We start from the raw sequence: 13860 nt of genomic DNA, 5'->3' as shown, positions 1-13860 counted from the left end.
CACATCCCTTTGAACTGTGTGAAACTTGAAACTCTGCCCTGAGGTTTGCAAAAAATAATTCCTGTAACGGAACATGGAAATGTAACTCTAGCTCATTTTCACTTGCCTCTGCTGATGACTCCTTTTCCCTTCAGACTTTGGCAATAACCCACCTCTACAACAAGTTCAAGCTGGAACAGTTGCCTCATACATAGTTTGAACTGAAATCATAAGAAAATAGTCCCTGACAAATAAGAGTTTGATGCAAATTTGAGTCTAGGAAACCCTTTGGCATATCTTAGCAGAGTTTTAGGGTCATGTCAAAATCCAATGCCAGCCATTTTTCTTTGGTATTAGGTTTTGTCATGAAATGTTCACACAGTATCAGCATGCTGGCTTTCTTTCTTAATCTGTCATATACCTACCTACCCATTTATATATCATTCTCTTTCTTTTCTGTTCTATTGTGTCATATTAGCTTATTGTTTGTATGTGGGGGGGGGTTATTCTTAGTAATTACTTTCTCTAAATTCTGAAACTTGAAAACTTTGACCAAGATCTAGATTTTGGGGCCCCAAATTTTAAGAAATCAAAATAATAAATAATAAGGCAGTAGAAGCTGACATTACCCCCCTCTTTGCACATATGTTTATGATTTTGGGTCTTTGATTTTTATTCTATCACAGTATGAATAAATGCCTTCAAGGCTAACATTACATTACATCTCATGCAGAAAACTAATTCTATGAAATGAAATACCAAAATATAAAAAGAAGCGTCACACTGTAGTTGGAGTTATAAACTGGCTCTGATATCAGGACCTGTCTTTCTATACGTGGAGAAGGTTAGGGCTAGTTGGATCAGAAGCCACTTGAGAGATTACTGTTACTGCTTATTCACGGTGTTTTCTTCTCTCAAGAGTACTGAGTGTTTCCTATCAGGACATCCAGTTTTCTACTTGCCATCTCAACTTTGTTGATTTATATGGCAGTACCTCCATTTTCTTGTAGCCCAGTTTTATACTCATTATCAGGATTATACTTACTTATCCATGCTTAGTAAACACATAGTCCATGAGATAGAAATTTGAGAAATCTCCCCTGGAAATGTCTCAAGGGTCTTTCCCTCCTGAGCATATAAAAGAACTCTGGATAAACACTTTCTAGAGCCCCCTCATGCCATCCATTGTTTTAAGTCACTTCAGTCGTGTTTGACTCTTTATGACCGTTTGGGCTGTAGCCCACCAGCCTCCTCGGCCCGTGGGATTCTCCAGGCAAAAATACTAGAGTGAGTTGCCATGCCCTCTTCCCGACCCAGGGATCAAGCCTGTGTCTCTATGCCTCCTGCACTGACAGGCAGACTCTTTACAACCAGCGCCGCTTGGGAAGCCTCATGCCCTCTATTAAACCTATTTAAATTCAAAATAGCTGAGTCTGGGGGAGGTTGTCTTCTTCTCCCTGCGTAAAGCCTCTGAAGTTTCTAATCCTTAATTACCAATCCTATCACCTACGTCAATGTCACACTTTTTTTCATTGATATCTTAAAATCTTGATCTTGGCAAAAATACTGAGCTATTCCTGGGGCAGCATTAGCCTTTAGTTTGGGGTTTTTTCTGAGGAGAAGCCCTTCTCAAAGTCTTCTCCCCAGCCTGCCTCTGCCCATCTTAGTTTCAGACGTGAAGGGCTGGCAGAGCTGGCAAATTACCATCAGGAGGGTTGCATGGGGACCTTTGCCTTCTGAAGGCTTCTGTCTGAGATCAGTGGTATCCCCAGCGTAAGCGGGTACCTGTGACTTCTTCACTTTTCTTCCTTCCTTGCAGGCCCAGAACTGCCTCACTAAGTTATACAAGCTAGATAAGATGCAGTTCCGACAAACCATGAGGGATTATGTGAACAAGGACTCTCTCAATAACGTAGTGGACTTCTTGCATGCTTTGCTAGGATTTTGTATGGAGCCGGTCACTGACAGTAAGTAAAGCTGTGCCGAGTTCTAGGAGAAATCGCTGCGAGGTGAAGCAGGTAGTGTTTCTGAGACACCCTAAATCTGTGGTAATAGAATGGAGAGGAAAAGATATATGTTTGTGTGTGAGTGTGTGCATGCATGTGTGAGTCTTGTGTGTAATAAAACATAAACGTGAGAAGCTTGCCCATCATCTTTGATGATACATTTTGGAGGCCTTTTGAGGACAACTTAGCTCAGCAAATGGAAACTCAAGGCGGAAAAGCCGTGACACCCTCACCTGCAGTGCCACTGTCCTCACGCTCTGCCCACAGCACGCCTCTCTCTCAGCTGGCTTTGCTGTATGACTGCTGAGGCAAGGATCTAGGAACAAAAGGATATTTTCATTAGTTCAACAAAATGAAGTGAGCACCTTTTATGTGCTTGGTGATTTTTTCGCAAGATAAAATAGGAAAGAGAAAAAATGACTGCTGTAAACATAGTAGTAATGTAACTTCGATATACACATACACTGAATTTAAAAAAAAATGGACGAAGGGATCTACAAATAGGCCCATAAACTATAGCTTTATGGCTTTAAGAAAACTCCATCATAGAGCCCTATATTGCAGGGATAGACCAATGAACCCAAATGGCATCCACAATCAATGAACACTTTCAGTACCACTTGACTACAAATGCAGTAATGAAATGAAGGCGATGCATGAAGCCTGAGTTGACTAAAATACACATTTTAATTGAAACCCTGGGAAGAAACATCTTTTTAGTATAGGTTTTTATGGTTTATGTAGTATTAATGTGATTATGTAGTGTAATGTGTAGTATTAATGTGGTTGATTAGATTACAATGGAGCTGTATTTGATGGATTTAGAAAGTTTTTCTGTTTGTACCCTAGGCTTTTGGAGAAGGCAATGGCACCCCACTCCAGTACTCTTGCCTGGAAAATCCCATGGATGGAGGATCCTGGTGGGCTGCAGTCCATGGGGTCGCTAAGAGTCGGACACAACTGAGCGACTTCACTTTTACTTTTCACTTTCATGCACTGGAGAAGGAAATGGCAACCCACTCCAGTGTTCTTGCCTGGAGAATCCCAGGGACGGGGGAGCCTGGTGGGCTGCCGTCTATGGGGTTGCACAGAGTCAGACACCACTGAAGCGACTTAGCAACCCTAGGCTTTATTGTTTGGTTTTCACATTAAAGGAAAATATTGTTCCCCTATAGATCCCCTGAAATAATCTATTATTAAAGTTGCTTTAATCCAAGCACATAACAAACCTGAAAAACAATGACGTAAGAATTGGGGTTGAGATACTGCAAGAGAAATTCTTGATTGCATTTTTTTCTCTTTTTAAACCTATTTGAGATAGAAACTATAAGAGCAGACTAAGACATTTCTTTCTGTAAAGTCTAAAGATAATCCACAGCCCTTTGATACAGACAGTGAGAGGTTAGTCATAAAGTATGTAATCACCGCTTTAAAGTGATGAATTCCCACTGAGATTCTTGAGAAGGTTAAGTGGCTCATGGAGAATCTTCCAGCAGAGGCATACATTCCTGTCTGATCTGTCTTGAAGCTGCAGGTAACTGGCCCCTACGGTCCCCAGGTGGCTTGCAAGCTTGCAATACTCTGGCAAGTCCACAGAACACCTGAAGTGTCCATAGAAATGGGAAAAACTGGCATAAACTGCCACATTGGGTGAGGGCCTCAGGTCACGGGCATTTCATGTGTGAATGAGTTAGGAGGTGGCTCCAGGAGAGGTTGTAGATTTTTCCAACTTATATGCCCGTGGAGTCTCTGGAAGCAAGAAGCTGCTAGAAGTCTTGTGTAGCTTTTGTCCAGAACTCAGTCTCATTTCTGATTTCTGGTGCTGGTGTTAATTCCCCTACAGGGCCCTGTCTCATCTCTTCCCTCCACTGCACCACTCACCTAGTTGGCCCTATATCACTCCACTTCTCACAGACTGAACAATTCCCACTGAGAAACCAGCATTCTTCACCATCAAAAAAAAAAAAAAAACCAAATCAAGTCTGTCTCCTTTGAGGGACCACTTAGTAAACCATCTTTTTAAAAAAATTATTGTCTATCTAAACACTACTTAGGTGAAACAATTTTTCTTAGGGTCAACAGTTGTCCTCTTTTTGTTGCTAAGATTTATTGATGAAAACATCCACTAAGTGATGAAATATGTCATAGTAATAACCCTGAAGGAGATTATGAGCTGTTTATCTCTAAGTCCTCATTAGGTGATCAAATCTGGAGTGCCTTCAATCCTCTGGTTCTGTATTTTTTGTGTGTCCATGCTCAGTTGCTCAGTTATGTCTGACTCTTTGCAACCTCGTGGACTGCAGTCCACCAGGCTCCTCTGTCCATGAAATTTTCAGACAAGAATACTGAAGTGGGTTGCCAATATTTTGTGTAGCCCTTCACTAACTCCTGGATGCCAAGTACTTCATTACTTCTTTAAACACTGTACCTGAAAGGAAACACTGCCTTTAATTGGTACCTTTGCATTCCAGACAAGGCTGGGTTCGGAAATAACTTCACTACGGTGGACAACAAATCCACAGCCCAAAATGTGGAAGGCATCGTCGTCAGCGCAATGTTTAAATCCCTCATCACACGCTGCGCTTCAACTACTCATGAATTGCACAGCCCTGAGAATCTGGTGAGAAGCTCACCTTTTCCTCCCACAGGAGTTCTCAGTTGTATGCCATGACCTTGAGAAAGAGAAGTTGAAATCTAAAACTAAAAAGTTAAAATATCTATGTATTTTCCCAGTGTCACCAGCAACTCACAGTAGAAACCCAGCAATACCTTTCTCCTCCCTGTCACTTGTCATTGTGCCTGCAGATGGGCTTATCTCTTCCATCTCAGAGGTTCTGTGGTAGTTGGCGAAATAGTTGCCAGGTATTTTGAGCCCTTCAGAAAGAAGGTGCTAGAGACCAGCATGCTGGTTTGTGAAATACTAAAGAGGGTTATACCAAGCTTTTGTTTGAAACCACATTTACTTTAATAACTAATTCAAATATGCTGCTGACATGGGTTTTGTCTCTTTTTTTTTATCAAACACCAATCTTTTAGCTACTCTTCACAAAAGACTGTGTTAATTAAACCACCAAGGCCACAAGTAGAGAGCGCCAGGTTTTAAAAGATTAGTGTTTATTGCTGCCAAGAAGATTGTGGTTTGGGATAGTAAAATATAGATGAAGACTGACGCATCTGACATGGCTAATGAATTCAGGTCTCTCAGAGGAGTAAAGAAGCATTTCTGTATCTTACTAATCTGTTAGCTATAATGACTTCTATGCAGAAATCAGCCCATTGACACATATGGACACTATCTGCTAATCTACTTAAATCAGAGAAATAGTTTAAAGTTATTCTAAATTACTGAAACTATATATTCACTTGAGATAAACAGAACAAAACCCCGAATGAAAAGGAATTTGATTTTGCTGATTGTCAAGCCTCCCAACAAGGTTCTTGGAGGTTGAGAATAACTTGCGTACCATCCATGTGTTCAGTTTGGTCATAGCAAGAAGTAATTTGACAAATTGTTTATAGAATATATGAGCTCTTATAAGTCTTACCTACCATGTGCATATATAGAAGAAATACTACATTTCTTAATTTTATTTAAATCAATTTAAATTTGGCTTTGAACCTCCATTCCACCGGAATGGCTGGAAGTTGAACCTCAGTCATTCTTGGGCCTCCCAACTTCAGAGAGTAGGGCAAATATTCTCAAGTCTTAGGCAGGACCCAGGGCTTGTGGTGAGGCTCCATGGGTTTCAAGCATCAGTTATATCTGTTCGCATGGTGCTCTCTGCTGCTTAGGGATGGGCACTCTTGTGAATTTGGAATCCTTGTTTTTTGGAGTCTTGCCTACCATGGAGGAGCTACCACATTGCAGAGTGAGGGCATAAGGCCTTCTTCTCACAGAACCAAAAGGATACTTTATGTTTTCCTCAGTGGCCCTTCCTTCTGCTTTTCTAAAGATGGGCATAACTGTCCCAGTGGTTTTAGATTTTGAAACCCAAAGCTCTAAGGTGGGTTTTAGGCTTCTGTGTTCTTCTTCATCATGAACCTTTCCTAAGACACAGAATATACTAACTACCTTCTTAGAGAAGACAGATGGACAGATGGGGAAATGCTGAATGCAAAGCTTAATATCTTAAAAAAAAAGAAAAATGTCCTGCATTAAATATTGAATCACTAATACGTTGGTTTTAATAGCCTTGTGTCTTTGTAAGTCTGTGGTCAAGTTCATGTTCAAATGGGCTACAACATACATATGATTTGTTAAGTCTATGTAGAAAAATGTATCATCCTTGAATGTCAGGCTCTATTAGAATTGTCTAGAAGGTTTAGCATAATTTATCACAGTGATGCCAAAAATTTGGAGAAGTTGAATAGAGACTGAAATCTCTAGTCTAGACAAAATTCTGATTCCCTTATTTTTTGCAGGCATCTCTTCAGAAGTCCCAAGAGACATAATTAAGAGTTTGGAGATTCAGTTGTTATAAAAGTGTAAATTAATGTCTTTCTAATATCACAGCCAACTTTCTAAACATGTAGCATGGTGACTATCCTTTTTCATACTAAGAATGACAGGCAAGGATTTTGGTAATGTTACCATAGGAACAATGGAGGGGCAGGATACCATTAGCTGCACTGTAGTAATCTGTCTTCCTTGTATGATTCCAGTGCTTATCTAAGTCCAAGGAATTACCTTCTACCCCTCTTCCTATGAATATTCTTCAAAGACACAACTATCTTTCTTTCCCCACACTTTCCTTCTGGCCTCCAAATAGGGGCTGTATTGTGACATCCGTCAGCTGGTCCAGTTTATCAAGGAGGCCCATGGGAATGTCTTCAGGAGAGTGGCCCTCAGTGCTTTGCTTGACAGTGCTGAGAAGTTGGCACCAGGGAAAAAGGTGGAGGAAAATGAACCGGAATCTAAGCCTGGAAGAGGAAAAAGGTTGGAAGCTTGAGCTCTCTGAATACGAGGGTTTGCCCAGTCTATAGAATATAATGTCCTGTTGTATTGTCCATGATGTGAAATTCCAGGGCAGGGATGAAGGACTGTCCTGTATGAGTGATAACACTGGCAGTGGCCCAGCTGCAGCTTAGAAAACGGATGAGTTTCCTATCAAAAAAATGCTGCCTCTGTATGAATCAGAGCTCAGTTGATCCCAAACTTTCATACACTTGGACCTTACTTCATAGCTCTTACTTATCTGGTAAAATGTTATATATGTTTTAGTCCCTTCAATAGGTATAACTTATATTTTTTGTCCAGAAAGAAAAATCAATTACTGATACCATATGATTCTGTTCAGTAAGTAATATTTTTAACATGGTGAAAGATAAACAACTGAGACATGTCCAGTTATGTTTTCTTCTAGTAAACATGAATTTAAGGGCTTTGCAGGGGACTCAGTGGTAAAGATTCTGTCTGCCAATGCAGGAGATGTGGGCTCACTTCCTGGGTCAGGAAGATCCCCTGGAGAAGGAAATGGCAACCAATTCCAATATTCTTGCCTAGGAAATTCCATGGATAGAGGAGTCTGGCAGGCTATAGTCCATGGGGTCACAAAGAGTTGGACATGACTTAGTGTCTAAACAACAACAGGAAGCATGAATTTATTGTATGCCTGTTCCATAAGAAATGTCACTTATGAAGATTAAAAGAAATGTCTCAGTTTAACATCCTGCCTGCAGTTACTGCCTCTGTGTGCAATGATGGCATTGCAGTGTTCTTAGGCAATAATGCAGCTAGGTCATAAGTTAAATGGTAGGACATAAATTCCACAGCACATAGACTCATGATGGTATAGGGGATGTGCAGTCCATTTAGGTTGTCTGTAACAGTGTTTTGCTTTATGAAGTCTACGAATTACTGAGAAGTGGTGTCCTGCTCTGCTGTGATTGGTGGAATGCACCATTTGCACAGGTCAGAGGCGGGAAGCGTGGTGGATAAAGGCCAGGTGACTGCCGCACCTGAGGAATGTCGCAGCTTTATGTCCGGTCGCCCCTCACAGACTCCAGAGCAGTAAGTAGAATTAGCTTTGTCTCCAATGCAATGGGCTGAGCACTCCCTCCTGGAAGAAATTCTATTTCCCAAGCTGCTATTTGCTTTTTGTTTCTGTTGAACTTCTCCTTGCTTCTGCCCTTTACTTTTTGTTCCCATGCGGCTTATCTCTACAGGCTCAAATCACAAGTAATCAACTTCATGCTTCCAGGAAGCCTCCCTCACTGCCTTTCCCATTTCCAGCCTCTACCCTACTTCTGTCTCCCATGCACAATCTTGCAGCTAAATCTTGAAAAGTAGCATGTATAGCAGGTATGAGGGCGATGTCATCCACTTTCTTGCTTAAAATATCACTTATAAATCACTTATAACTGTCAATAATTGAAGCTTTATCCAGAAATAAGTAAGATAATCTTCTCTCATGTCCAGCTTTACCTGGAACAGACTCACCCATTTCATCTTGGTTCTTGGTTCTCTCCAGAGATCCACTCCACTGCCTCTGATATCAGTTTATTTCCATTTTTGATAATGGCAATATCAAAAGCATCATGAAAATAGTGCCCCCAGAAAATGTTAGGATTATTGTAGAAACTAAATACCGTCTAGTTCCATACAAGGCTCATTTGTGTGCATTCTTCTGAGACCTATTTACTCATAAGTGATGTTGATCAATACTTAAAATATGATCCTTTTAGTATGCCATTCTATCTCCCGAAACCATTATTTAGTACAAAATGATTACTCTTCCAGAAATTCTGTAGGGTATTCTAGGTTTTATGGTATCCCTTCTGTACGGGCAAGGAAGTCATGTCATCACGTAGGACCCTGGCAACTCACAACAAGCAAGCAAAACCTTTAAGGAACAAAAAGCCTGCACAGTTCTTATAGCCCTTCAAAATTTTAGAAACTGCCCCTAAAATGATTGGGTAAAAGTAGTTCAGTTGCTCAGTCGTGTCCAGCTCTTTGCAACCCCATGGACTACAGCATGCCAGGCTTCCCTGTCCATCACCAATTCCCAGAGCTTGCTCAAACTCTTGTCCATCGAGTCAGTGATGCAATTGAGGAGAAGATAAATCAATTCCATGGGTCCAGCGACCATGTGAGTTTTTTATTAACCACTACAGCCCCAATGCCTCAGTGGGCCTTGCTGGGTCCATAGTAGGCTCTTAATATATATCAAGAATGAATGTATGGACAGTCAGTGAAAGGATGGACTTATTGAATTACCATTAAGCCTTTGTCTTCTTTAATTTCTATTCTCAAAATTGAAGTTTAGTTTTTCCCTTAAAGACGTTTTTAAGGACATAATAAAAATCCAAACATAAGTTCTAAGGGGAAAAAAATATATGAAAGGCAAAGATTTGTCTGAGGTTGAATAACCAACCATAAGACTAGGTAAAAGTCCTTACATACAGAATCTATCAAAAAAAAAAAAAAAAAAAGTGAGAGAGGACTTTTTTTCCCAAAATAACACTAACGACTATTGAGTTAATCTGAACAATAAGAATGACTTAATAAGTTAACTAGATTTAAAACATAAAACTATCTACCTTGATAGGTGATCTAGTTTCCTCAATTGCAGATACTCTCTTTCTGTAGTTCTATAAATACCACCTGATTTCTTAGCATTTAGCATGTGTCTATTCTCTCCCTTGAGGAAAGATACATGTTTTAATATGCCTCTGCATGGCACTTTCCACTTGTGGGGGTGTCGTAGAATGGCAAGTGTGGGAATTTTCCCTGCTCCAAGTGGGCCCAGAAGGTGAGCTGCCACATGTCCTCTGTTTAGCACTGAGGAAAGGTGGGTGGGTAATCCTGGCTCCTACTCTGTTTTCTCTTTCTCTCTGTTCCCCTTCCTTCCCCTTCATACCCTTGGCTTCTCTGTTTTCCCTCTTAAAAGTCACATTAACTGAGTGATATTAAAACCAGTTCTATGTGCCCATTTCTCTGAAACTCATGATTGATACATACCCTTTGGACAAAGCTGATTTGGCACTTTATTATAAAGCTGATCAATTATAGCTTCCCTGGATATTTCCCCACTCAGGCTACATAGTCAATACTCACCATTGTGTCGCACATTACCCAAAGGTAAAAAAATGCTTCATACACTGTGAGCATTTGATAAAGTAACAGGGAAGTCAAATTCGGAAACACTGATTTAAATTCACACTCTAGGGCTTTCCTGGTGGCTCAGGCAGTAAAGAATCCACCTGTAATGTGGGAGACCTGGGTTCGATCCCTGGTTTGGGACGATCCCCTGGAGGAGGGCATGGCAACCCACTGCAATGTTCTTGTCTGGAGAATCCCCGTGGACAAAAGAGTCTGGTGGGCTATAGGCCATGAGGTCACAAAGAGTTAGACATGACTGAGCAACTAAGCACCACAATATTTGAGAAGCAGAATGTCCTGCATGAAAATAATAATTAAAGATTTGGGGCTTCCCCGGTGGCTCAGTTGAAGAATCTGCCTGCCAATACAGGAGACGAGGGTTTGATCTCTTATCTGAGAAGATCCCACATGCCACAGGGCAACTAAGCCCGCGTACCACAACTACAGAGCCTCGTGCTCTGGAACCCAGAAGCTCCAGCTGCTGAGCCCTTGCCCTGCAACTACTGAAGCCTGTGTGCCTGGAGCCTGTGCTCCACAACGAGAGTAGACACCACGATGAGAAACCCTCCCACTGCAATAGAGAGTAGCCCTCACAGCAACAAGGACGAGCACAGCCAAAAATAAATACATAAAATTATTCTTGAAATGATAGTTAAAGGTTTTTATTACTCTCATGACATTTTGAGAGAGAAAACCTGCATCCCTATATAAATATCCCCAGAAAATGATTGTTTTTATACAGTATTATCAAATTTTAGGTAGATCCCAGGTTTAACCCCAATGCTTACAAATAAATCATTACCTAAAACCCCCAAAACAAATTTCATCATATGTTACTATTTTCTCTAACCTTTTCTTTCCAAATGACTAAGTAATATATGTTGATCAAGTTGCCAAATGTGGAAAACACAAAAAAATAGAGAAAAGTAATTGTAAAATCAAAATATCTTCAACTAGAGATAACCACCATCAATATTTGGTATATTATGTTGAATACACATTTGAGCATGTGTACAGACAAGTTTACACACAGACACATAATCACATGTGTGCTTCTTTAAAAAAACTAACCTGATGATAACTTGCTTAATCCATTTGTTTGACCACTGCCTTTTAACTTTACAATATATCATGAACGTACCTCTTTTCATTAGTCTTATGAAAATAGCATTTTAATGACTACAGAGGGTGCCATCATATGGAAGACCCACAATTTCTTCAACTGTTTCCCTAGAATTGAATATTGAAATTGTTTCCAGTGTTTTAACATTGGCCCAAAATCTCAGTGAGCATCTAACCTTCTTATATCTACATCTTAGTATATTGTTCCATCATTTCCTGGGAATATCTTCCTGGAAGTTGAATTTCTGTTTCATTGTTGTAGACATAAGCTCTACATCACATATTACCAAATTACCTTCCAGAAAGGTTGAATCATTCTATCCCACCATGACTGGATCATAGTACCCTTGCTTTCTTTCCATCTCCTTACCCCTTCTTAATCTTTGTCTTTTTAATAAGTGAAAATAGAGATCTGATTTCAACTGGCTTTTTTTTTGTTAATACCTAATGAAATTAAACTCTGTATTACCATTGGCCACTTGTCTTTCTCCTCTTGTGAAATGCCCTAGTCAAAAATCCCTTTGGCAATGTTCCCATTTGTCTTATTAAGTCAGACTAAACTTTTTTTTTTTATTTTTAAGCTGTAAGATTCTTTGACATAAGAAAGCTAAATAATCAGGCATCATAAAAATAACAGTGAAAAATTATGGTATGATGCATCCCCTGGGTATGGTGATTGTATTTGATTTATTCATGCATTCAAATATTTTTATGAGTTTATTTAGGGACAAGAATTATACGGTCCTGAGGTGGAGATGGGGGTAGAATATGGTACTACACACTGCTCAGGGAACTTCAAAGAAAAAGTTAAATATTTACTGACACTGTAAGTATTTTTTTATGACCCACACTCACAGACGATTACCTGCAATAATATTTAGTCTTACATTACGGTTGAAACAAAATGATGACCTCAACTTGACAGCTGAGCTGTATCTATTTTCAGGAAGAGCTCAGGGAGTCAAGCTGGGTCTTCCTCCTTCCATTCCCACTCTGCCCTTTGCTAATCCCAGCCCATCACAGGTCATCTTACATGATTTGCCTCCACGTCACTGACAGGAGGTTGAAAGAGAGTTAAGAGACTTTCACATGTGTTGTCAGACATTTAACCATCCCCTTGCCCGCTTTCAGTGATGAACAAATGCAAGGGGGAAACCTAGGGCGAAAAGATTTCTGGCGCAAGATGTTCAAATCCCAGAGTGCGGCAAGTGACACCAGCAGCCAGTCTGAGCAAGACACTTCAGAATGCACCACTGCCCATTCAGGGACCACCTCTGACAGGCGCGCCCGCTCACGGTCCCGCAGGATTTCCCTCCGGAAGAAGCTTAAACTTCCCATAGGTAAAAGTATGTCTTTATTTTATGGATTCTCTTATTCCCTGCCATGTCCTCAAGTCAGCTCATAATCAGAACAGAGCAATGCATGTGAAAGTAGAGAAAGGGAAAGCTTTCAAGTCACAAACCCTAGGGATATTCATTCATTCATTCATTTCTTTCAGCAGGTATTTCTCAAACCTTTACTGTGAGCTTCTAGGGTGTGCAAACACTGTGCTAAACTTCAGTGATTAAATGATGAGTCACAGTGTCTGACTTTGCTGAACTTACAATCTTTGAGGGGTGGCAACCTCTGAAGCAGATCATTATACAACAAAGTATACTTGCAAGCTATGAGTTTTATGAAGGAAATCTACATGGTGCTGTGAAAGCATGCAATAGCAAGACCCAATCTAAATGGGAAGAGGAGGCAGATATCAGGGAAGGCTTCCTGAAGGAAGGGACATTAATATCTGCAGAGTACTGGGAGAAAGAGGAAGGAGAGCACTCCAAGTGGTAGCAACGCAGTATGCAAGGGTATTAGGAGGGAGGGACATGGAAGAACTGAGACAAGAGTGTCTGCATGAAAATGGTGGAGCCATAGAGACCAGAGTATTCTGGGCCTTGCAAGTCACGTGGCTCTTCATCTTTTAGCCCTACAGAGGCCAGATGGGATGTTGAACATGGGGGGTAACATAAGCCATAAGCAAGTAGATTTTTTTCTAGAAGATCACTGCATGGAAACCATATTGGAAGCAGCATGAGTAGATAAGGGGATCAGATAGAAAACTTCATTATGGTCCAGGTATAAGTAACAATAGCTTAGACCGGGTGGTGACTATGTAGACGGAAAGAAATGGACATATTTGAGAGATACTTAGGAGACAAAATCAACAGGACTTAATGGAAGATGTGAAATTTGACAAGGACTACATGGATTACACTTTTGATCACCTAAGAGGCCCAGGTTCTTTTTGTCCTTATCTTAGTCATGTGATCTTATAGTCCAATAGTGAATGTTTTTTTTTCAAAGCGTGTACATTTTGAAAACAATTTTTGTTCACTTTTGTTTACATTGGGTCATGTAATTTTCATTGCTTTTTGGGCCCATGCCAACATTTTTGTCTAATCCATTTGGGAGAAAATGCTATAATGGTCTACTTTTTAAAAAATATTATTAACTAGGAAACTGGCTGAAACGCTCGTCCCTCTCGGGCCTGGCAGACGGCGTGGAAGACCTCCTGGACATCAGTTCTGTGGACCGCCTGTCTTTCATCAGGCAAAGCTCCAAGGTAAACAGGATGTTACTTACGTAAGGGAATGTTGTAGTCACTAACAG

The 13860-nt window shown here is 40.5% G+C and overlaps 1 protein-coding gene across 2 annotated transcripts in view; it reads left to right on the top strand.

Moving 5' to 3' along the window:
* Nucleotides 1-13860, top strand: part of UNC80 (unc-80 homolog, NALCN activator) — a 215584-nt gene that overhangs the window by 54420 nt on the left and 147304 nt on the right. For both annotated transcript variants that reach the window (XM_005676458.3, XM_005676457.3), the window contains exons 15-20: nucleotides 1799-1946; nucleotides 4457-4605; nucleotides 6755-6921; nucleotides 7897-7995; nucleotides 12340-12554; nucleotides 13707-13813. In XM_005676458.3, coding sequence (XP_005676515.2) covers nucleotides 1799-1946; nucleotides 4457-4605; nucleotides 6755-6921; nucleotides 7897-7995; nucleotides 12340-12554; nucleotides 13707-13813 — 885 coding nt within the window. The remainder of the gene's footprint in view (nucleotides 1-1798; nucleotides 1947-4456; nucleotides 4606-6754; nucleotides 6922-7896; nucleotides 7996-12339; nucleotides 12555-13706; nucleotides 13814-13860) is intronic.

Source organism: Capra hircus, chromosome 2 (assembly GCF_001704415.2).
Source record: "Capra hircus breed San Clemente chromosome 2, ASM170441v1, whole genome shotgun sequence".
Lineage (NCBI taxonomy): Eukaryota > Metazoa > Chordata > Mammalia > Artiodactyla > Bovidae > Capra > Capra hircus.
Note: the sequence above shows the minus strand (reverse complement) of the source record. Positions and strands in the feature narration are given on the sequence as shown.